The sequence below is a fragment of the Peromyscus maniculatus genome, chromosome 2 (assembly GCF_049852395.1).
Source record: "Peromyscus maniculatus bairdii isolate BWxNUB_F1_BW_parent chromosome 2, HU_Pman_BW_mat_3.1, whole genome shotgun sequence".
NCBI lineage: Eukaryota > Metazoa > Chordata > Mammalia > Rodentia > Cricetidae > Peromyscus > Peromyscus maniculatus.
The window spans coordinates 83,055,188-83,080,776 of record NC_134853.1 but is presented as its reverse complement, the minus strand read 5'-3'; the positions used below and the strand labels follow the sequence as shown (position 1 = coordinate 83,080,776).

The following is a 25,589-nucleotide window of genomic DNA, read 5'->3' as shown; positions in this document are numbered from 1 at the left end:
TTCTTTGTTAAGGCTTCAGAGAAGCTAGCACCTGCCTCTCCCAGGGACATGACATCGTGACAGCAGCAGCAGTTAGCTTAATTAACGCGGGCCAGAGGTGGCAGGATTTTGCCTGAATTAACTGGGTAATTTCATGATTTCTTTGGTTCTGATCTTGCAAACATAAATCGGGTTCTTCAGTAAAAAATATTTTTATTATTTAGAACACAGCGAGACGCCTACACACACAAGCCCCTCCCATTGTCCCTCCCCTGCTGTGCTGTGACCCTCTGTAGATCACAGCTCCAAGACTTCCAGAAGCTGCTCCTCCCTGGAGAAGACCGCCCCTCTCCGACCGCCCAGCCAAAGTCGAGTCTGGCGCTCAGCTGAGGATTCACTGCGGCTTCCCAGGGAAGGAGTTTCTGCGAGCTTCTGTAAGTAGACACTCTTGCTATTTTTGGTCCCTCTCCTTTTTCTCTTCCCTCCCCCGACCGGTTCTTTCTCCCCGCTGAGCATCTAGAGCCTCGTTGAGCAAGTGAGCGCTGGCGGTCCTCCCACTCCCACCCCACCGGTGCGCAATGATCCCTGGGTTCTGCACACAGGAAGTTAGGGAGCCCAGGATCGCCTCCCGGTCCCTGCAGGTTCTTGGAGAGATTGAGACCTAGGGGAAGGGCAAAGTCCGCCGGCAGTCCGATCGCACGTACGTGCCGCGGAACTTCCAGCACCCTGGAAGGTCTGGGCTAGGAGTTTGCAGGATTGCTAAACTGAAGCTGGTAACGTAGGGGATTCGCGCATGCGCGGTACGAAGCCAGGCGAGCTGGCCAGGTCTTGCACCAAGGCACTGTACTAGAACCCTTTCCAAAGGGGTCCTTCTAGACTTGTGGCAAGTTCAGAAGGACCAGGCGCTGCCTTTTTGAAAAGTGAGACGGAAATATGCAGTCTTGAAACAAAATGGAAATCCTCCTGTGAGATGGTTCCGCTGGTGAAGGTGATTGCCAGCCAAGTCCTACAACCTGAGTTCGATACCTGGAACCCACGGGTGGAAGGCGCGAACCCACTCCTGAAGGTGGTCTTCCGACCTCTACAAGCTCTCGGTGACACGCATGCGCCCTCACCCACACACCTGCATCATGCACACCCAAAATAATAACAATAAACTAGACTCGAGCTGAGCTTGGTGGCACGTGCCTGCTATCCCAGCATGTGGGATCAAGACAACAGGGGGTTCCAAAACAGCTTCTGCAACATGATGAGTTCAAGGCCAACCTGGGCTACACAGCCAAGCCCTGTGTCAGAAACACAACAAATTGAACTCAGAAATGTGGGGTAGAGTGATAGTTATCAGAGGTTGTAATCGGAGGCTTTTCTCTGTCCCGCACCGGTCTGCAGCTGCTTCTAAATAATCACTTAAAAGCTTATAGTAATTATAAATGCTCGGCCCAGAAAGACATCCCACAGCAAGAGGCTGAGAAGGGTTGGAAGTGTTGGTCAAAGGGCACAGACAGGAGTGTGACTCTTGACAACAATAATTATTAATTCAAAACAAGCAGGTTTCAAATGTCTCATCCTAAAATGGTAGGTAAAGAATGGGTGTGCTAAGCACTCTACATTGCATACACTGTGTCCTAGTAATGCAAGCTGTTATCTGCAGTTAAAAACCTTTCTTAGGGGGGATGGTGTGTGTGTGTGGGGGGGGGAGGGGTTGGAGAGGTGACTCAGCAGTTAAGAGCACTTCTTCTCCAAGAGCTCTGGGTTTCGATTATCAGCACCACAGGATGGCTCACATGAGGATCGGATAGCAAGATCACTAAGTGGTGTTGGTTGTTTTTGCTCTTTTGGGGGGCCTGTCCCCCAGTTCCAAAATAAATCACACAGGGAGGCTTACTCTTAATTATAAATGCCCGGCCTTAGCTCGGCTTGTTGTTATGTGAACCCACGAGGGCCTGTTAAAAGATCACAAGGATTTATTAAGGTATAAAATGGGGATAATACATTCACTGATACAGAATAAGGAAGAGTCTGCCTTTCATCCAGCCGTCATTGTCCTCTGTTCTGCCCAGGGCCGATGGGAACCAACCATCCTGCTCCATCCCCCCCAAGAGAGCACCGGACCCCTATTCTTCTGTTCTTAGGGCTTTCTACCCCAAAGCCATTGGCTGAAAGGAACGAATTCCCACAACAGCTTGTTGCTAGCCAGCTTTTCTTAAATCATCCCATCTATCTTTGGCCTTGGGGTTTTTATCTTCCTTTAATCCTGTATACCTCTTCTTTCCTTCTTACTCTGTGTCTGGCTGTGTGGCTGGCCCCTGAAGTCTTCCTCCTTCCTCTCTTTTTCCTTCTTCTTCCTTCCAGATTTCTCCTTTTATTTCTTCTCTCTGCCTGCCAATCCCACCTATCCCTTCTCCTGCCTTGCTGTTCAGTTCTTTATTAGACCATCAGGTGTTTTAGACAGGCACAGTAACACAGCTTCACAGAGTTAAACAAATGCAACATAAACAAAAGTAACACACCTTAAAATAATAATCTACTACAGCTAAGGCCAGCCTGGGCTTCAAGAACCCCTGACTAAAAGAGACAAGTAGATGGGAAGACCTGGGCTTTGGATTCGCTGGCTCACTGCCCTCCTGTCAGGCTCTTTCCAAGAGTGAGAAGGACACAGTGAGCAAACCGGTCAGCCTTGCGTGCTTATCTGGAGAGTTCACTGAGGTCCACAAGATGATGTGTAGCTCTGTGCCACAAACCTTTTAAAAGCACAAGAGCCGGTTCGATTATTTATTTGTTTTGCCTGGAGGCAAGTTTAAACTTCCTTATGAGAGCCAAACCCAGAGAAAATGAGATGGAGCAGCGGCGCCCCCCAGTGGCTATGAGGTCCATGCATCTGTAGGGGAAAAAGGCATGGACTTTGGTACCTGCATTTGAGGCATTTCCTGGAGAGTCACTGCAGGAGATCGAGAAACTGCGGGACTTTGAGCGCTCGTTAGTTGTTTAATGCCCTAGAGAAACTCCAGTTTGGCCCGGACAGAATTTGCCAGTCTGCATTTTCTTTGCCTTGAGAGTTTGTTTTAGCCTTTTTCTACATCGGTACACCTGAAGTGATTGATAACAATGACTCTTACAGAAAAGTCATGGGGCTAAAATGAGATCAGACATATGAATAGAGCCTAGCATAATCCCAAAAAGTTCTAAATGGATGTGATAAAATGATAATAGGGTTGTGTTTTCTGGCCTCAGTGCTATGCCTAGGGAATATAAGATGGTCATTGACCACATGTTTACCATGTTCTAGGTACATCAGGATGGTGCAGGCCAAGAGCTGGACCCTGAAGAAGCACTTTGAAGGCTTCCCTACTGACAGTAACTTCGAGTTGAAGACTACTGAACTCCCACCCTTAAAAGATGGAGGTAATGCAGAGCTGGCAGAGGCCGTATCAGCTAGCTTCTGCCACCTAGTGGAGAATCCCCGACTTTGACTTTGACTTCAGATATTTTCTTTATTGGTTTACAGTTCTGAATGTTAGCCGTTTAGGTTGGTCTAAGCTGAGTGGTTCCTTGTAGGTCTCACCTGGCCTAAATGGTTAATTACTTTAGGATAAGTCTCGTTCACCTGATAGAAGGCTTTCTGCCTGGTCCAGGCTGCAGTTCTCTGATTCGTGGACAGCCAGATTGGGCTCTTTTCTTGCAGTGGTCTTGTGGATGTAGAACCTGGGTTTTGTGGATGTAGAACAGCCTGGGTTTTGTGGATGTAGAACCTGGGTCTTGTGGATGTAGAACCTGGGTCTTGTGGATGTAGAACCTGGGTCTTGTGGATGTAGAACAGCCTGGGTCTTGTGGATGTAGAACAGCCTGGGTCTTGTGGATGTAGAACCTGGGTCTTGTGGATGTAGAACCTGGGTCTTGTGGATGTAGAACAGCCTGGGTCTTGTGGATGTAGAACAGCCTGGGTCTTGTGGATGTAGAACAGCCTGGGTCTTGTGGATGTAGAACCTGGGTCTTGTGGATATAGAACCTGGGTCTTGTGGATGTAGAACCTGGGTCTTGTGGATGTAGAACCTGGGTCTTGTGGATGTAGAACAGCCTGGGTCTTGTGGATGTAGAACCTGGGTCTTGTGGATGTAGAACCTGGGTCTTGTGGATGTAGAACCTGGGTCTTGTGGATGTAGAACCTGGGTCTTGTGGATGTAGAACCTGGGTCTTGTGGATGTAGAACCTGGGTCTTGTGGATGTAGAACAGCCTGGGTTGGTGAGCTCCAGTGTTCAAGGACTTTTCAAGCCTCTACTTACACGACTTTTCTTAAAATCCCATGGGTCAAGGCAAGTTGTCCAGATTCAAAGGCTGGCAAATCTATTTCTTTTCCCTTTTTTGCTGCCACCTCTTCTTCCTCCTCCTCCTCATGATTTCAGGCAACTGCTGGGCTTCATCCTCAACCCATGGAAGCGGATTTCTTGATTGACAGAGTGGCCAGGAGGCCAGCACACAACGGTGGGAAGGGTTTGTGACCATTTGCAATCTGCCACATAAGCCTTTTTAGTTATTTTTTCTATGCAGTTTTAATGTCATCGTGGGTCCCCCTCCCCAGTGTGTTTGATGAAGCTCATGCGTGGGTACCTTATCCACGGCTTTGACAGAGGAGGAAGTCTCCTCTGTCCCGGTGAGCCTGTGATGACGGTGAGATAAGCATTTCTCAGCAGCTGTGCCGAGCCCAGCCTAGGAGCTATGTCTGAAGGGTGTTACAGTGAGAAAGCTTCTGAGACCAGGCTGCAGTCACTTCCCATGACAGAGTCACTGACTGAGTTTAAGTGGCAGTGGCCAAAACTTGAATTCAAAGTTTCAGAAAGTACACAGTTGAAGGTCACTTTAGCAAAATGCATCTTCTTTTGTATTGATTGATAGTATTTTACTAACTTGGTGTCCTGGTTAGTTTGTGTTGAGCAGGTGGTCTGTGGGAGCCCATTTTCAGGTTCCTAATGGCTTCACCTAGCAGGTCCGCATAGAGGATGATTAGGACCACGGGCCTGAGTGCAGGTGTCTGAGATGGTCTGCACTTGGCTGTGCTGGGGTGAGGCGGGGGTAGGTGGGTGGGGAGGTCTTTTGTTCCACTCCTTGGTGTTTCTATAAATACCCTAGGGCAGAGACAGTTGGGGCCCCTTGGAATAGGTTTCAGGCTCTCTTGTATTTTCTGTTCATCTCCACAATCTAAATCCTTCTATCTAATATTTCCTGCTGCTCGCACTCAAGAAAACTCTGGGGAACTGTGGGGTTGGTGGGTAGGCGCCCCGCAGTGGTCCTGGCTTATATAAGAAAGCAGCCTGAGAGTAAGCCAGGAGGCAGAGTTCCTTCATGGCCTCTGCTTCAATTCCTGCCTCCAGGTTCCTTCCTGGAGCTCCTGCCCCAAAGTCCCTTTATATTAGACTCTGATTGGGGCAGGTAAGCTGAAGTAAACCTTTCCTCCCCAAGTTGGTTTTGGCCATGATCTTTATCACTGCAGCAGGAAGCTAAGACATCACATGAACACTGTACTATGCCATAGTAAGTTACTTAACTTGACCTTAAATAGGATGGAGCAGTAGTTGAAAACATCAAATGAATTGATCCACCTAAAATAGTACAGGTAGTCATACCATCATCATCATCATCATCATCATCATCATCATCATCGTCATCAAGTGGGCGGGGCCAAATGTGAGAGCCCTTCTTATCTTCAGTGGGGAGCTGGAAGTGAAACTCATGGTAAGGGAGTTTCCCCTGCATGCACAAGGCTCTGGAATCTATCCACAGCACAGTAAAATTCATCCTGCATAGCACAGATGAGAGGTGGCCCTTACGTGGAAAGACTAGGCCTGTTTATTCAGAATGCCAGAATATTGCAGCCGTCAGAGCTTGGGTCGCTAACTGCATCTGGATGCTTTATTTTGTAGAGGTCCTGCTGGAAGCCCTTTACCTCTCCGTGGATCCTTACATGAGGTACTGCCGTCTTCCTCAGTTTTTCCTGTTGTTTGTTGGTCCATCAACTGAAGCACCGTGGCTCATCTTTTAGGATAGGCCATGATTACAATGGCAGCCTTTCCCCCAAGTCTTCCTATACTGTAGCCAGGATGAGATTCAAGGGTGATCATCTTCTGCAGGCAGAGGCCCGCTCTGCAGTTTACCCTTCATTGCTCAGTCCTCTCCAGGAGAGATGGGGAAGGGAGGTGGGGGCTAGCCTCTGACTTGTCCATTTCCTACTGCAGTTGTTGAGCAGAAGCAGCTTAGACTTAAACCAGCACCTCTTGCCTTCTCTTCGCCAGTATGTTCTTATTATGTGGTTCATAGTTGACTCAAACTTATGACTCAGAAAGCACTGGAGGACAGAGAGGGGGTAAATGCCTTTCAATGGTGCTTCAGCAAACTGTTAACCCAAGTCAGTAATATAAGCATCACATAATCTTTTTCCCACAGCTGAATGGCCAAGAGTCAACTCTTGGTTGAAACATACCATTTAAAGATGTTAACTAGCTTGGGCATGGTAGCTTATACCTTGAGAAGCTGATGCAGGAAGACCACAGTTCAAAACCAGTCATAGAAAGACCCTGTTAAACAAAACAAAATGGTAATTAGCATCCTTTTGGGGGTGGTTAATGTTGGGGTAACAGATACCAGCCAGGCCCGTGTTGTATTTTGAATATTGTAGGCAGAAACTCACTTCCAGCTGAAGAGAGTGATAAGATTCTCACATTCATTCATAGAATGCATATTTTGGGTTCACATTGTGTCTCAACTGGTTGTGCTGCCCTGGTATGGTGCGTGTTGTCTTGTCCCAGCTTTGTGCCATTTGGCTTGATATCAAGATATTTCCTTCATATAGTCTTGCACACTATGAATCTGTTTTTTTGTTTTTGTTTGTTTGTTGTTGTTTTAGAATTGCATCGAAAAGACTGAAGGAGGGTGATAAGATGATGGGTGAGCAAGTGGCCAGGTAAGTGTTTACACCTGCCTTGGCATTTGGATAAATGTCCTCCAGCTCCTGCCCGGTCTGTCTGTCTACTGTCCTACAGCTCCTTCTCCAGTCTGTGTGGTTCACTAGGAAACAATTTGGGAAGGCCCAGCCCGCCCCCTTCTTAACGTAGAGGGTTGGAAGGATGATGTGGCTGTGACTGATGCCTTAGAGAATTGACTAAAAGGGAGGAATGGTTCCTTTCGGTTCATCATTTCATAGGACTCAGCATGTGGCCCTTGTCTTTGCTGATTCTGAGCCTGAGGTGAGAAGGACCCTGGCAGGAGGAGCCTCTAGGAGAGTCTTCTTGCCTCCTGGCAGACACAGGGTGGTGGTGGTGGTGGTATTATCGAGCTGTGCTAGCTGATAGCTGGTTTTGTTTTTCTTTGCCCCCACTCCACCCCCCATCTATGTATCCCTGGTTGCCTTGAAACTCAGTCTGTAGACCAGACTGGCCTTGAACTCCCGCCTCTGCCTCCCGAGTGCTGGGATTAAGGCGTGCACCACCACAGCCCGGCTTTCTTGGCTCTTTTCTTCCTCTCCTAGCATACATCCTGCCAGGGGTAAGCACTGACTGATCCGTGCTTCTCAATCTGTCTAGTTGACAACATTCGCTATCATGGATGTAGGATTGTCGTTGTAGCCTCTCTGCCATCCTGACTTTTAATGATGTAAATAGAGCTTTATAGATTTAATTCATGATTACTGTAAAAATACAAATATATTGAAATCTGGAAATGGAAAGTCCCCCCCTGAGTTGGCTGTTAGTCTATTATTTCAAAACCTGGTAAGTACAGACTTCTACTTTGAATAAGATTATATGCCTGCCAGCAAATTGGCTTTTCTCAGTAAATCTACCCTGTTTGTTGTCAGTGTGTAAATATACCATCTATATTTTTTTTAGAAGCTATAGATTATTCCATTACATTCTTCCATTTAATGAAATCTTCTACTGATAACAGCTATTTTCAAAGTTTTTTTACTTTTTGTAGAAATTCTATGAAATTCTTCATGACGTTTGTGTGTGTGTGTGTGCGCGCGCCTGCTGTCTCAAAAAAATAACAATAATTAGTTAAAATGTAATTTACATTAGGAATGATATTGTCAAAAAAACTACTGATAGAGTAATCAAATTAAACAATTTGAAGTTATACAGTTTCCAAAGGAATCTTTTTTTTTTTTTTTTTTAAATGTTTTCTTTTGAGACAGGGTTTCTCTGTATAGCCCTGGCTGTCCTGGAACTCACTCTGTAGACCAGGTTAGTCTCGAACTCGTAGAGATCCACCTGCCTCTGTCTCCGGAGTGCTAGGATTAAAGGAGTGTGGCACCACTGTCCAGATCTAAGATTCTTAATAACACAAAAAATATAAATTATATATAAACTAATCTAATGTTGAGGGAGAATTAGGTTGTAAAACATTACTTCAGTTATGTAAGTATACACTATATATTTTAAATCTATCATTAAGATTACCTTGAAACATACCAAAATATTAGCTGTTATCTTCATGTCATAGGATTATAGCTGATATTTTTGTTTGATTTTTTTTTAAAGCATTTTTCCCCCTTTTTAAAAATTTTGCTTAAAATTGTGGTGCTTGTGATCCAGCTCAGGGCTACATGCATACCAGGCAAGTACTGTACTCCTGAGCTAAGTTTTCAGTCTAATATTTTCATTTTATTTAAATTTTCTGAAGTAAATGTGATCTAGAGCTAGCTTGTGGGGAAGGCAGTCAAGAAGTAAGGTATGGGTCAGAGGAGCCGCAAGAAATCAGTCGATGAGGCAGAGAAGAGGCAGCTTAGAGAGGAAAGAAAGAGGGCCAGGGGAAGCCAGTGACCTGGGAGCCGCCGGGCAGAGTACAGAAGTCGGATAGCGAGTGTGAATAGCCTGACAACCTGAGTTCCATCCCCAGAACCTACGATGGACAGAGACTAGACTCTGAACAGTTGCCCTCTGACCTCCACACCTGTGCCACGACACCTGTGTTCTCCTTACAATGAATAATAAATAAATAAAATTCAAAGTTGGAAAAAAAAGAATAGCCACTATATTTTGCAATCAGAAGGCTGTAACCTCAGTGGACTGGTGAAGGTGGGAAGCATGTTGTTCTGGTTTATCATGTGAATGGAAAATGAGGAAATTTGGCTATAAAATTGAGACGATGGAGGGGGACAGGGATTGGTGCTGGACCAGTTGAGACTCTTCTCTGATGGCCCCCATATGGCTAGGAATTAAGGGGAGATTCCTCAGAGTGTCAGTCATGCACTGTTTAGCTCAGTGCCCTCTTGTGAACATTCCCTACAAAGCATCCTGACCCCCAAGAATGGGAAAAGATATCACATGTCTTACTGTCCTTTTATCTTTCAGAGTTGTGGAAAGTAAAAACCCAGCCTTCCCCACAGGAACCATTGTAGTGGCGTTACTAGGCTGGACATCACATTCCATTTCTGACGGGAAAGGACTGAGAAAACTGCCTGCAGGGTGGCCAGACAAGTTACCGCTGTCTTTGGCTTTGGGGACAGTTGGCATGCCAGGGTAAGTGTCATGGGTATGTTTTGTTTGTCAGAATGTCTAACATTATAACTTAACCAGCAGGAGAGACTTAAGGCACAAAGGCTGATTAGAGAAAAGTGTTAGGAATAAGAAAGGAAGGCGCTCAAACTGAGAAGACTCTGTTAAGTGAATGAATAAAGAGAATGTCATATATAAAAGAATACTATGTAACCTTTAAAAAGAAGGAAACCTTGGCATTTATGATAACATAGATGAACCTGGAGGACATTAAGTGAAGTAAGTCAGGTACAGAAAGACAAATTCCACATGATCTCATTTTCATCTTGTGTTAGCTTCTATTTATGTGAGAAATACCCGAGAGCAAGAATTTTAGTGGAGGAATGTTTTCTTCTGGACCATGGTTTCAGTTCATTTGCACATTTGTTTTAAGCCTGGGGCAAGGTGGACAATCATGGTATGAGGAGAATGACGGGGCAGAATTGTCTATCTGATGGTATCCAGGAAGAAGAGAAAGACGAGAAGGAGCCAAAGATGAGATGTATCTTGCTAGAGCTTTGTCCTCAGTGACCCACTTCCTCTGACTAGTTCCCATCTCCTAATAATGCCATCATAGTATAAATCCGTCATGGGATTAATGCATGATTACATCAGAGCTCTCATGGTTTAATCACTTTACCAAAACCCCCATCTCTGAACACTGCTGCATTGGGAGCCAAGCCTTTAGCACAAGAGCCTTGGGAGGAGTCGGCTCATCTCCAAACTGCAGCATAAGTGGGATCCGGAAAGTTGAGCCAATAGATGCTGAGAGCACAGTGATGGGGACTGAGAGATATGTTGGTCCAAAGACGCAGATTTTATTTATTTTTATTTGGGGGGGTGTAACTCTAGACAAAGTTTCTCTATGTAGCCCTGGCTGTCCTAGAACTCACTCTGTAAACCAGGCTGGCCTAGAATTCACAGAGATCTGCCTGCCTCTGCCTCCTGAGTGCTAGGATTAAAGGTGTGCACCACTTCCTTCTGCATATTCTTATTTTTTTTTAAATTTATTTGGACAGGAGACATATGTTCAAGGGATCTGTCTTACAGCAGGATGAGTATAATTTATAACAATAAATAAGGTTGGAAATTACTGTGAAGACAGATTTGAAGTGTACTGACCACAGAAATGATAACTATGTGAAGTATCATGTACATTAATTAGCTTAATTTAGATATTCTACTGTATATGTATATTTAAAAGATGCTACATACTATGCATATGTGTTTTTATATGTCTACATGTATGCAGTTCCTTCTTGTCCGTTAAAGGTCAGCCAGCATTATTCTTGAGACTAAATGAAAGAGGGAGAAGTTGGGTCGGAGATGCCTGACTTCTTAAATGCCCCATCACCTCTCAGTGTTGCCAAGGTGGGAAATCATTTTGTAGCACACAGGAGACATGGGAGTCCCAACTGTCTTCTGTGATCCCAGTTACTCAGAGAGTTGAGGCAGGAGGACCATGTGTTGAAGGCCGGCTTGAGATATAGCTAGACCCTATCTTTACAAAATGTCAAGCCAGGCCTGGTGGCACACGCCTTTAATCCCAGCACTCGGGAGGCAGAGGCAGGTGGACCTCTGTGAGTTCAAGGCCAGCCTGGTCTACAAAGGGAGTTCCAGGACAGGCTCCAAAACTACACAGAGTAACCCTGTCTCGAAAAACTTAAAAAAAAAAAAAAAAAGTCTGAGATAGGTAGATGGTGCTGCATCTGTCTTTTGAAAAACACTAGATTAAGGGCATGCTAGGTGCAGCATGCATCTTTTGATGACAGGATGCTCTGGAAAGTAAACCATGAGTAGATTTCTTCGTAGTTTGGCAAACTAAACTTAAACAAACGGAGATAGCTCCAGTGTCATTAGATGATGTCATTTTACGCAGCATCACTGTACATTCCGTCTGCCACTGGCCAACACGCTGTTAGGCAGCTCATGACAGTATGTGGGTCCTCAGAAAAAGGATGTCTCTGCCTGTCACTGCTCAACAAGTCTCATGGCTCCAACTATAGGAAGAAGCTGAATAGGCTAGAATTGTGCCAATATTTCTCATTCAGGCAGCTTGACTTTACCATGCATCTGTCAGAAATTTTGCAGTTGGCTTAATACATACGAATTTCATTGGCTTTAAATCAAGGATGCAATTTTTTTTTTCTACTGCTGAACTCATTTTTATCTCATCCCCTTATTTTGGCTCTGTATTTTGGGGCTTCAGTTAATTACAGTGGATTTTCATATCAAGTCAAGTTTAAAACTCAGGGCTAATACAAGAGCCATGTTGGTAGTGAGGGATAACTATTTATTGGTCTTGATTGGCCTTCTGCTGCTCTCCTGTTCAAAGCCTAACTTTCCCATGGCTGGAGGGGACAGGGGAGGAGAGACTGAATCTGTTCCCACATCCTTATGTTCCTTCCTTAGCCTCACTGCCTACTTTGGCCTGCTTGACATCTGTGGCGTGAAGGGTGGAGAAACAGTGATGGTCAACGCAGCAGCAGGAGCAGTGGGCTCAGTCGTGGGCCAGATAGCCAAGCTCAAGGTCAGTGTCTTCCTCTAGCCATCCCTCTGCCAGACCCACAGCGTGGACTGGGAATGCAGCAGTGAATGCAGAGGACCCTCTGGACTCAAGGGCTGTCCAGTCAACTTGCTGGGGCTTGTTCAGAAGTTAGAAGTTGAGAAAGGGGAGAATGAGGAAAAGAGAACAGCAAGGATGAGCTGACTAGTGTTGACTGATAACACTGCAGATAGCAAGTCAGGCATGGGCCCATGTGTGTGTGTGTGTGTGTGTGTGTGTGTGTGTGTGTGTGTGTATAATATGTTTCATTATTACATATAAACATATGTGTGTGTGTGTGTGTGTGTGTGTGTGTGTGTGTGTGTGTGTTTTGTTTTTAATGCACATTCTCTTGCTCAGTTTAATTGCCTTCCTTCATGATTTTTCCAGGAATACAAAGAGGGACTTGAGGTCAGCCAAACCAGGAGTCATCACCCACATGGCTCTACTGTAAAGGCTGTTGCACCAGAAAGAAATGAGCAGTCAGCTTAGGGTGGTGGGGGCGGGTATTGTTTGGGATCTAGCTCCAGGAACAGAGATGTAAGCAGAGTGTGGGCTCCTGTTTGGGCAGCTCTCTGCTCACGGGATCCAGTTTGATGGTGAGTGTACAGGATAGCGGGCAGCGCAGACCTGGTCAGGACTGGTTTTCCATTAGTGGGGATGTTCTCAGGTGACCTAGCTGGGTGATGTGACTTTGCCAAAGGCTTCTGTACAGGACTTAGGACATGTCCTCATGGGGCAAGGTAAGTGGAATAGAGTTGAATGTAGGGCTATACCCAATAGCCAAGGGCTGGCCTCTATTACTAATAGGAGTTTGAACACAAATGAGGTTGTAGAAAATATTTAGGTAAGTAAGTACATAAGTGGGTAAGGAAGCTGAATCTTATAAACAGTGTTTCAGCTTTTGTCATGTTAACTTTATAACCAACGAGTTACATTTGTTTTCCAACATCATTCTAGCATTCCAGGATTCAAGAAATAGTGATATACTATAGATTTATACCTTTGGAATTGAGAGTAGCTTTTGGGGTATGACTGATAATTGAACCCAGGGTCTAGTACATGCCGAGCACAGGTTCTACCACTGAGCTTTACCCCAATCCCTGATTTGATAACATTTAAAGAGAATTTGCCTCTATCTTTACGTATGAGTTTGATTTGTAGTTTTGTTTTTTTTCTCTTTCTGAACTCAGAAGGTCTAGCTATATTTAGCACAGACTAGATTTACAAAATTAGTTAGAAGTATTTCTAATATTTAATATTGCAAATGTCTTATTAAAAACATGGAGGGCTATAGAGATGACTCGGTGGGTAACTGGGCCTTGCTGTACCTACCTGATGACCTAAGTGCAATCTCTGATGTAAAGATGCAAGGAGAAAGGGAGAACCAACTCCACAAAGTTGTCTTCTGACCTCAACATGTGCTGTTGCATGCATGTATCCATACTCACATCTCATGAGTGCATACACATGATTGATTAATATAGAATTTTAAAAATACCCAAGAGAGGGAAAATGATATTCTAAAGCAGCATTGCACTGTGCTGAAGAGATAGCTCAGTAGTTACAAACACTGCTACTCTTCCAAGGGACCCAAGTTCAGTTCTCAGCACCTACATGGCTCACAATCAACTGTATATCCAGATGTAGAGGATCTGATGCCCTCTTCTGGCCTTCCTACACACCTGCATATATGCACGCATGCACATTCTCTCTCTCTCTCTCTCTCTCTCTCTCTCTCTCTCTCTCTCTCTCTCTCTCTCTCTCTCTCTCACACACACACACACACACACACACACACACACACACACTTAACACAGCAACAACAAAGATGAAACACTGATTTATGTCATTGGAGGAAAAGAGATGCCCCAGAGTGAAGAACCCAGGAGGTCAAGTGACTAGGTTGTTAAAGCAGCAGGTTGAAATGAACTGCAAACCAAATAGACATAGAAGGAATCTACTGAGTGGTCAGGCTAGCTGTAGCTGGGTTCTAGGCTGGGGACCAGTTTCAACCTTCAGGGTCTGTTGACTTTCCATAGAACTCCTTGCATATGGGCTTCTGTATAGGACTTAAGACATGTTCTTATAGGGCAAGAAAAGTGGAATAGAGTTGAATGTAGGGTTATACCCAATAGCCAAGGACTGGCCTCTATTATGAATAAGAGTTTGAACACAAATGAGGTTGTAGAAAATGAGGTGTGCTGTGGTTTGGATAGGAAATGTGTTCCCATATGTTGAAGGCTTGCTCCCACTTCAGAAGTGGGACTTCTATAAAGTGACTGGATTATGGGGGTCCTGACCTCATCAATGGATCAACCTATTGATAGATTCATTTGATGGTTTGATGGCATTGTTGGTAGATGGGACAAACTAGAATGCAAGAGCTTAGGTGGAAGAAGTAGGCCATTGGAATTGTCTTTGAAAATTGTTCTAGATTCTTCTTGTCTGTTTCTGTCTCTTTCTCTTTCTTCTGACCGTCATAGTTGAGCGGCTTCCTACTGTCCTACCCTTCTGCTGTGATAAACATAATATCCATTCCAGAAACACGGAGCCAAGAGACGACGGAGTAAAGCGTCTGGAACTGTGAGCCAGTTGTTTTCTCAGGTGTTTGGTCATAGTGTGGAAACAGTGGTTAGCACATGGTGTGTTCTCGAGCAGCCTCCTGTAGAAGACCGGGAAAGTGGAATTGGGCCATGCTTCTGCTCATTAATGGTCTACACTTTTTCCCTACTTAGGGCTGCAAAGTTGTTGGTGCAGCAGGGTCCGATGAAAAGGTTGCCTATCTTAAGAAGCTCGGATTCGATGCTGCCTTTAACTACAAGACAGTAAAGTCTTTGGCAGAAGCTTTGAAAACGGCCTCTCCTGATGGCTATGATTGCTATTTTGACAATGTAAGTACAAACTGAGCTTACCTGACTTATGAATAATGTATTACATAAAGGAACATGTTTCTAAAGTTTCCATCTAGAATATATGAATCAAGTACACTCTTTAGGGGGGAAAAGATTTGTTAAGATACTCAGACCAGGCATTCATTCATTTAAACTGCATAGCCAGATATGGTAGCTATGCCTATAATCCCAACATTCATGATACTGAGGCAGGAGGATAACAGGCTCAAGGCAAGTCTGGGCTTCCTAGTGAGACCATGCCCCCCATATCAACCACTGAATAAATAAATAAACCAACAGTTGACTTTTAGGCTAAGGTTGTAACTCAGTAATAGGGCTTGTTGCCTACCATGTACACAGCCCTGTGTCCAAACCCAGCACTGCAGAAGAAAGGGAGTTAGAGTTCAGATCTTAACCACTTTTAGTACCAAACTGACTATATGACCACAGTTGTTGAATATGTATCATTCTCCAAAGAAACAGCAATCATGAGTTACCTCCTCGATTTTTTCCCACTCAAAAATGTGTTCTTTTGTTCCTGGCTTCTTTCACTTAGCAAAATGATTCCAGATCCATCCATGTTGTAGTAGGTATTAGTACTTCATTCTTTTTTTATGAGTGAATGATATTTCATTGAATGGATATACCACATTTTCTATCTATTCATCAGTTGATAGGTGTCTGTGATTTCTTTACAGTTTTTGATCATTGTGTGTAATGCTACTATGAACATTCACAAACAAATTTTTGTTTGACTTTGTTTTCATTTCTCTTGGATATTCATCTATGAGTAGAATTGCTAGGTCATATGGAAACTTCATGTTTACATTTTGAGGAATTGCCAAAGTATTTTTGCAAAGTGACTGCACTGTCGTATATTCCTACCTCAAAGGGTTAGAATTTTTCCGTAGCCTTAATGCCACCTGTAATGACTGGTTTCTTATGTCCGTCTTAACCTGTTTGAAGTGATTTCAGTCTGGTTTTGACAGTTCCTTGTGACAGATGACACTGAAGATTGCTGATGGACATAAGTGTATCATGTTTGGGGAAATGTGTCCAGAACTTTGGCCTAGCTTTCAACTGGGTTATCTGAGTTCTTTATGTATGAGTACACATTTCTTCATTGCAGTCAATTTTCATTATTTGCAGTAGTTGTGTTCTGTAAAGTCTCCAGGAACACCGAACTGTGGCTCCTAGGAGAAATGTCCACACGTGACCATGTCTCATGTGGATTATAATCTTAAATGCTAAAGCCCCCTCCTTTTTTGTAGCATGTTTATTTTACAAAGAGAAATGAGGTTCAGAAGTATTATCCTAAGCTGAAGTGTTAAGTAACTTGCCCTTAAACCCACAAGGTCGACATCCATTCTCTGCTCCCTGTGCGAAGATCCCAGGCTCCACTGTCGCCATCCTTTGGCTATCTCTGTGTGACAGGAAGGCAGAGCATCACCTTGCTCATTCAGTCTCTGCTGAGACTGCCTGTGTCTGCAAATGACCTGGGACCCATTTTGAAGGCACAGATGAATCTTAGCAAGGAATATGGTTCCTAAATATGGGATCCTGTGAGAATGAAGATTAACTGTATATGGTTTTCAGAATTTTTCTCCAGCTCTGTGAGCTGTCTTCATTCTCCAAATGGCATCCTGAGAAGTGCAGATGTTTCAATTCCTTCCTTGGTTGGTTGGGCATTTACTGTGCTGTCTAAGGGTGTTGCCTTCTTGGGGTCACTGATACTTGCTCCTTGCTTCTGCTAAGAGTTTAGATGTTAGTGCGGACACTCCTGTCTGGATTACACATTCAGTAGTCTGAGTGTATAGTCCAGGAGCCACCACTGATCTTTACCATGTGGATGTGCAGTCTGCACTGGTGGTGAAGGCTTCCCCCCTTGTCAACTGTCTTGGCATCCATTCATGTGGAAAACCAATCGATGGTAAATGTAAGGTTCCCTGTGGATTCAGTTTGGCTCCGCTGACCTGTATTTCTATTTTCATGTTGTTTTAACTGAGCTTTGCAGTGTATTTTGAAATTTGAAAGTGTAAGTTCTGTAGCTTTGTTCCTCAAATGCCTTTTGAGTATTTATATACCTTTAGATTCTAGGACAGTGAGACTATTGGGCTATGCAGAAGACTATGGTATTTGACATACTAGCTTTGTGCTATATAAAGTATGTTCCTAAGGTCAAATGAAAATGTTCCTCTTTTGCAAACCATTTCATATAACCCATGCTGGCCTCAGACTCACTATGTAGTTGAGAATAATCTCAAAGTTCAGATCCTCCTGCCTCCACCTCCTGGAAATGTCCATTTTTGATATGTATTTTAGCTACAATCATTATAACTGCTGTCCCGATTTAGTTAATTTTGTTGATTCTCCGAAATGGATTTTAAAAATGATTTAAAGTGTTTTGTTTTTTGGCTGTCTACTCAGGTAGGTGGAGAGTTTTCAAATACCGTTATAGCGCAGATGAAGACCTTTGGGAGAATTGCCATCTGCGGAGCCATCTCTCAGTACAACCGCACGGGTGCATGTCCCCCAGGTATTCTGCTCCTGCACGTAGGAGGACTGGACAAAGATTCACAGATACGGGACGGGGCGGGAGTGGTTGTCACATCTTCACAGGTGTGGGCTGACCTCCTAGAGCAAGACATCTGTGCCTGATGAGGGGGGCCTGACAGTCTCCCTGCTCACCCTCCCGCCCGCCCGCCACACACTCTTTGATTGGCCTCTTTTATTTCTCTTGTGCTCTCCATCTCTCTCTTCATCACTTTCTTATACTGAAACCCCTCCCTCCCTCTCCTTTATCCTCCCAGAGCCCTATAGTCCTTGCTTCTGGGCTGTGAGGGATCTTGGGCAAGCTTCTGCTACGAGATGAATGGCTGACGCAAAATCAAGCTCGGTGCTTCACTTCCTCACATATGGTCCTTCTCTGGTATCAGAATGACAGATTGATTTGAGGCCCCCAAGGAGAAAGAAGAAGAAAAAGGGATCTTTGTGCCTCTAATCAGGGTGGGGGTAACCACAGACCAAATGGTTACTTCTTCAGTTCTGGGCTTGACTAGTGTGGATAAAATCCCATAGCACTGATTAACAGCAGAACTGCCCGGAAACAGTGGAGCTTAGAGCAGGTGGGACCTCGGAAGGACTTATCGCAGATTCCCTCCTGAGTTATGGAAAATCAAAACACTATCTTCTCCAGCCAGGAAATTCCAGAATACCTTGGCAATCTCATTGATAGGGACACCCCCCTCCCCCGCCCCCACCATCTTCTTTTGCAATTGATGCTAAGGTAGAATCATGGGAAACCATCTGTCTGCCCACCAAAGAGAGCACCAGGATACATTTTCTTAACCATAGTCTAAATAGGTACAACCAAATATTTCTGGACATAGTAATTTGATCTAGAGTTTTTAGCAGCTAGTCTTTGGAATTTCTGCTACTCAGATAGATCTTAGAGATGGCAGCTGACCTTGTCTGTTTTCATCAGATAGGATTCTGCTTTGCTTCTGAGGCCCAGAGAGTCTAGCACTTCCAGTATCATTATAGCTAGAGATAAGTCAGTATTTCCACCAACTTACAACCATATTTGCTTTGTTGAACTCAAAAAAGAAACCAGGGTTCCTGTCAGGGTGGTTAGCTCAGCAACAGTATTTCAGCCTCTTTCAAGATGAGGAAGTGAAGGTCCCTGCCTATGTGGGTGGTGTGTGTGGGTGTGTATGGAGGTCAGAGGTCAACCTTAGGGAGCTTCACAAATGCTCTCCATTTTAGTTTTTGAGACTGTTTTCTCTCACTGAAGCTGGAGCTTATCAGTTCATCTAAATGGCTGGCCAATGAGTTCAAGGGATCCTTCTACCTAGAGTTACAGATTCGAATTGCTGTGCTTGGGATCTGAACTCATGTTCTTATGCCTGCAAAAGTAAAGGCAAGCACTTGACTGACTGAGCCGTCTCCGTAGCCCAGGTTGAACCTTCAACTCAAAAGGAAATAAGGTTGCTATGGGCCTTTTGAAGAAGCGCCATGCTGCAGAGGTGGTCTGAGCATGGACTTCGTTATGACTTCGTTATATCACTTAATATATTTATTCTGGGGCCTGTCCCAGCATTTACATATGTCACTCATCATGTGCCAGTTTCTATTGGTTCAAAACAAGGCTCCATTTCCCTGACTACAAATGGTACTTTCTTCAAAGTAGTAAGTGGAGACTTCAGCCTTGAGTGACACCCCTTGTCCAGGATGCCGAAGATGCACTACTTCTGTTCTTCCCGACCTGCTATTCCGTATGCACGCTTCAGCTGACTCTTGGAGAGAGTGCGACTCCAACCCTGCATCATGCTTTCAGCTGCTGGCTCCCAGGCAACCAGTGCAGCCTTCCGCTCACTGCTCTCTTTTTCTCTCACGAACTCTGGGGTTTGGGGCCGTTATTCACCCCGGCACAGTTAGTGGTGGTCGGCAACAGCCCTGTGGATCAGAAAGGAGTGGAGGGAACAGAATGGGGGAGCGTCGTGGAGAACCATGACAGTGTGTCTCACTGTGGACAGGTCCCTGGACCCTGCCACACAAATGAATCCCCCTTTTCCAGGCCCACCCCCAGAAGTCGTTATTTACCAGCAACTCCGCATGGAGGGGTTCATCGTTACGCGCTGGGAAGGAGATGTCCGCCTGAAGGCTCTGACAGACTTGATGAATTGGGTCTCAGAGGTAAGGGGACCCAGCCACTCCCGCTGCCCACCAGCTCCCACAGGCCTTTGCAGCTCACAGCCCTCGGTCCTTCAGTTCTTCCCTTTTCTGCTGCATTGTTTCTCCTTGTCTGCTGGATCAGTGTTTTCAGAAATAAACATTCTTTCCTCATCTTAAAAAAGAAAACAAATTTCTTTAAATTTCTTGCTTGGGGGTTGGAGGGGAAAGGCAGTGACGAAACCAGTGAGTCACTGTGTATCCCAGGCTAATCTCAAACTCAGTGATACTGTCTTGGCATCCTGAATGCTGAAGTTACCGACACGCACCACTGTGTCCATAGCTCTGGATTTCATTGCTATTCAAACCCATCCATTTCATAACAAAATACCTAGTGCTGGTGTTATCTATATTTGCACATATAGTTTGTTTCTTTCTTTGTTTTTTGCTTTGTTTTTTCTTGACTCAGGGTTTCCCTGTGTAACAGCTCTGGCTGTCCTGGAACTTCCTTTGTAGACCAGGCTGGCCTTGAACTCACAGAGATCCTCCTTTGATATCTAGGATATCAAAGGCATATGCCACCACCACTCAGCTCTTTCTCCTTTCCTTTCCTTTCCTTTCCTTTCCTTTCCTTTCCTTTCCTTTCCTTTCCTTTCCTTTCCTTTCCTTTCCTTTCCTTTCCTTTCCTTTCCTTTCCTTCTTTCCTGTGACACACAGAACTTCTTGGTTAGAAGGGAGACAAGGTGTAAGTTCCTGGGCATTTACATGTCCTGAACAGGCCCCACCTCTTGCGGTTTCCTATCATTTGACTACTAGATATGACGAAAACAGCATCCGTTGAAGGGGCACCTTCTTCACCCACTCTTCTGAGATCATCGCAGCTGTTGAGCTTGTCTGTGCAGCGGACTTGGGAATTGCTCAATTGTTGCCTGATTGTTACCATTTTTCCTGTTATGACACTGTAATTGTGTTGCGTACGCTCTGTCCATAGATCTTGTCATCCATGGATAAGAGGGCCTACATCCCAGACTTTCAAGGTTCTCACGGTTATCACAGACCTGACAAATCTGTTGCTAGGATGAGAAGAGAATGTCATTTGGAAAATGAAATCAACCTGTAATTGTTGTTTCATTGCAGGGTAAAATCCAGTATCATGAATATGTCCTTGAAGGATTTGAAAAGATGCCAGCAGCCTTCATGGGAATGTTGAGAGGAGAGAATCTGGGGAAGGCAATAGTGAAAGCATGAAAAAAAAATGGCACGTGCATCATCGCTGAGAATCAGATTTTTTCTTTTTAACATTTGGTACAAATGTGTACTGTCTTATATCAGAAATAACTGCAAGGGGTTAGACCTAGCTAATAAAATGTAAGTGTGATTTTCTTTTTAAATGTGTGATAGAGAATAAAAATCTGACAAACAGCAGGTTTGTTTCTGCCTGTGCCAGCTCCTCCAAGGTGACTGTAAGAAATAATGGCTTTGGTGTCAGTTCTAATGTCTTTTCTCTTGCTGTAATGAAAGCAATTTAGAGGAGGGAAGGGTTTGCTTGCTTACACTTTCTGTCACGATCAGTCACTGAGAGAAATTATGGGGAGGAACTTGTAGGCAGGCCTGTGTGGTGATAATCTAATTGTACTGAATTATTATTTTGATTGTATGTTAATAAATAAAGTTGTCTGGGAGTCAGAGCTATTAGAGCCATAGCAAGAGTGTGGCGGTGGTGGCACACGCCTTTAATCCCATAGATATCTGTGTGTTCAGGGTCAGAGCTATTAGAGCCATAGCAAGAGTGTGGCGGTGGTGGCACACGCCTTTAATCCCATAAGATCTCTGTGTGTTCAGGGATACAGCCAGCATTGGAGACATATGCCTTTAAGACCTAGGGGGCTGTACATTCAGACAGTGACGAGGCAGTCATGTGTTTGGGTTTACAACCAATGAGAAGGCAGAACAACATACTTTAAAAAAACGAACCGACAGGAAGTAGGTCTCTTTTCGCGAAGCTGGGACAGCAGGAGGAAGGGTGAGATTTTAGCTCTGAGCTCTGACTTCTCGGCTTTCTCTTTTACATTGTTTCTGTGTTTCTTATTTAATAAGACGGTTGGTTACATCTACAGGCCTGCTTTGGATTCCATTAGCATGGCCTCTCACCAGGGAGCTCGCAGCCACGGACATCCAGCACAGACTGTGGTGGAGCACTGCTTGCTAGCTAGCTCAGGCAGGCTGGTGCTCCGCTAACTTTCTCATATAGTCCGAGATCGCCTGCCTAGGGAATGGCACCTCCCACAGTGGGCTTAGCCTCCTACATCAATTAATAATAAAGACAGTCCTCCACAGACCTGGCCACAGGCCAGTCTGACTGAAGCTGTTCTTCAGTGGAGGCTCTGTACCCAGGCGATTTCTGAGTCGTGCCGAGATGAAAGTTAAAGCTAGCTGTGATGGTGTCCGAAAGCTCAGAGTGACCTAACTGTGCAGAAGCTGGTGCATTTGAAGGCATGAGGTTTCCACTCCAATTGCTTACAATGATACTAGAAGAAAAACAAACGAAATGCATCCACTACACAGTGCTGATGTCTGAAGGTCTCGGTGCCGGCCTACACTGGTATGCTATGTGGTAAGGCTAATGCCACACAACAGATCAAGGAAGGAATCTGACATTTGCAACAGCTGGAACTCAGAAGTGTTAGACAGGGTAAGAGACAAACTTTGTATTGTACACTGGTGCTTTTTGAATCCTGAACATTCTGGAAATTTGCTGATGAATACAATTAAAAACTAAAATTGCCCGCTTTTGTGCCTTTTTTTTTTTTTTTTTTTTTTGAGACAGGGTTTCTCTGTGTAGCTCTGGCTGTCCTAGAACTCACTTTGTAGACCAGGCTGGCCTCGAACTCAGCTATCCACCTGCCTTTGCCTCCCAAGTGATGGGATTCAAGGTGTGTGCCACCACCACCCGGCTTGCATCTTCTCTTCTAACAGTTTAGTCCTAAAGACAAGAATTGGGACAACAGGTGCCTGGCTGCTGGGGGTTGGAGTGGAGAAGCCCCCATGGCCCGGAGCAGACTGAACTTATTGATGGAGGTCAGTTGCCCAGGATACAGAGTCAGAGAGTAGGGTGTGCTGGGCTGGGAGTGAACTGTGGCTTAATGAAGAGACTCGGAATCCTAAGCCAAGTGATTGGACCAAATGAAGAGGGCTTCTTGTGTCAGTGGGGCTCCCCAAGTCTAAGGATGAGGAAGGCATCAGTGTGTGTGTGGGGGTTGGGGGGTGGCGGCAAGTGGCATGATGAAGGTGCCGGAGTCCAAGCAGAGTGAGGATGGATGGCATTTGAACAGGAGGGTGGCCTAATGAGGACTCACAGCAGAACAATGGAGCACGGACCCAAGAACAGCCCTAGTTAAAGAGTTCAGGCAGCGCTGGGGTGGTGGTGGAGCACACCTTTAATCCCAGTACTCAGAAGGCAGAGCCAGGCGGATCTCTGTGAGTTCGAGGCCAGCCTGGTCTACAGAGTGAGATCCAGGACAGGAACCAAAGCTACATAGAGAAACTCTGTCTTGAAAAACAAAAACAAAAAGAAAACAAAAAACAAAAATTCAGGCAGCCTATGCAGAGTGTCACCCTTAGGAGATATGTGGTCCCAAGGAGGATGAGCATAGTGTGCACAGGAGAATGAAAGACCCAGTTGGATCCCAGGCAGGTTGAAGAGGTGCATGATACAGCTGATGTGGAGGTCAGAGCCAGAGTAGAGCTGTTGTGTGGTTTCGGGGTCTACTGGGGCTGTTGGAGCCAAACAAGGCAAGGCAAAGAGCAACTTAGGAAGTAGAGTAGTCTCGAATATTATTAAAGACCAGCCTTAATCTCCTTCCCAGGGCCCCAGAAGAGAAGCTCCGGACGGTGCCAATTATTTTTGGGGAAAGAATCTAAGTACACTGAGCTCTTAGTCTGTCTATTTTATTCCTCTGGGATAAAATCCTAGCTACAGCTTCAGTTCTGTTCTCATGCCTAGCTCCTCTCTTGCCTGATTTCTCTCTGCATTGATCTGCTGTCCCCTCTAAGTTCTATCTTAATTCTCTCATCTTAGTTCTGCCCCAGCTTGGTCTTTCTCATCTCATTCTTCCCCATCTGGTTCTTCCTTGTCTTCCATCTTATTCTAGTTCTCCAGTCAAAATCCTCTCTCAGTCTCTGAGGTTTACAGTTATTCACTCATACAATAGCTGTGCTCCAGCCAAAGCAGAGTCACCAGGCTTGAATTACTACAGGGTCATAAAGGTAGACAAGAGTTTTCCTCAGGCAGTGAATGTCAGGCTTTCTTTTACAACCCAAAAGGGGAGTGGTAAAGGAGGAGGTAAAGAGCTAAAATCAGTTAATATATCAGAAAAAGGGAATTTACGAGCTCAAACTGCATTCCTAGAGGTGGGTAGGTAAAATGTTAGGAGTCTATAATGTTAGTATAAATACCACTAAGGCTGTATGAGAAAGGAAGGTCTGAGCTTAATTTGCCTTAATTCAGGAGATCATTTGGCCTTAGATGCTTGACAGGTATTTCAGATACAATACATTGTTATGAGTTTTTGGAAGCATACACAGCATACAAGAAAATCATTGCAGGAACTGGCTAATATATTTACAAAAGCTAAAATATCACCAAGACTTCTTAAGCCATGGCTTGACCTTCGGAAAAGTCCTTAGCCTTTCCAAGCAGTAGTTTTTTGTGATAGTTACTGAATTCCATTCCATTCTCCTGCGGCTTGCCGCACAGTAGAAGAAGGAGTGAGCGGAGGAGGAGCTCTTAGCTGGAGAGGAGTGAGGAGCATCTGCAAGAGAAGGCATAGGGGTGACAGAGATGGCTCCAGATAGGTTTGGTCAGACAAGGACAATAGAGACTAGTTTCTGACTGTCAAGTAAGGGCTTTATGAACCGGGGAGATGTTCAGTGGGTAAACTGCTCTTAGAGAACTTGGATCCCCAGAACCTACTTAAAAGCCAGGTAGGCACGTTGGTTCATGTGTGATCCCAGCATGCAAGAGGTAGCGACCATGGAGTCCCTGGAGCAAGCTGGCTAACCAGACGAGCAGTACAGGCGAGCTCTAGATTCAGTGATAACCCTGTCTTCAGGTTTAAGGTAGAGAGAGAGAGAGCAAGGAAAACATTTTCAGGGGGCTGGTTGGAAGAAAGGGAGGGGCGAAGTGATACAATTTCTTTTTCATTAATATACGAAAGTAAGATGTAACAAACTGTGTGAGAACTTAAAAACAAAAATAGGCTTTTGACTTGAAAAGTCTCTCCAGGCCCCTCAGATGTTAAAAGTATCCTGGGACACACACCCCTGTGAGCTCCCTGTAGTGCCCTGGAGCACCTTGTCACCTAGGTGTGACCAATGGCCCTAAGCTGTTTCTAGGCTGTGGGGAGCTGAGGAAGACTTGACTGAATGTAGAAAGTGCAGATGAAGTCTTGAATGTGCCTTGTCTGACATGGGCATGACCACGTCAGGGCCGAAGTGCCTCAGACCCAGCAGAGCGCAAAGCGAGGTTCAGAGGTATGGCAAAGCCTTTCTCTGGTCCCAGTGCGAACGGTGGCAGTCTGTGTAAGTACGAGTGTTTATGAATTATTAGCCAGTGTGTGCACACACTAGCAATTGCTGCTTCCTCCTGCTGGACGAGGGCAGCCAGAGACTGGTGGCCTAGAGAGACCTCCCAGTGAGACCAGCTAACCCCTCCTCCCTACGCTGTGCTGTGCTATAAACAGGCTGAGGTTCTGGAGTGCTGTGGTGGTGGGTGGTGCTCCAGCAGAGCGGGCATGGCCACCTGACTCCAGCTTTTCTGTACCCATCTGTTGTTCGTTCTTCAGTCCTCACCTCCCCAGTCAGGTTTCCAGGACTGGGGTGAGCAGGACACACAGCACTAACTAGGTCAGAGTGGAAAAGCACTGGGCATCACTGTATTTCTCCCTTTCCTTGACTCTTGGAACTTGGTCGTCACATGG

At 45.1% G+C, this 25,589-nt stretch overlaps 1 protein-coding gene across 1 annotated transcript; it reads left to right on the top strand.

Moving 5' to 3' along the window:
* Positions 1 to 276: 276 nt before the first annotated feature.
* Positions 277 to 21,002, top strand: Ptgr1 (prostaglandin reductase 1). The gene is made up of 10 exons (XM_006994024.4): positions 277 to 413; positions 3,266 to 3,381; positions 5,896 to 5,941; positions 6,876 to 6,932; positions 9,319 to 9,486; positions 11,914 to 12,031; positions 14,785 to 14,940; positions 17,368 to 17,476; positions 19,517 to 19,635; positions 20,749 to 21,002. Exons 2-10 carry the CDS (start codon positions 3,276 to 3,278, stop codon positions 20,857 to 20,859), a joined length of 990 nt encoding a protein of 329 aa, XP_006994086.1. The 5' UTR covers positions 277 to 413; positions 3,266 to 3,275; the 3' UTR covers positions 20,860 to 21,002.
* The last annotated feature ends 4,587 nt before the right edge of the window (positions 21,003 to 25,589 follow it).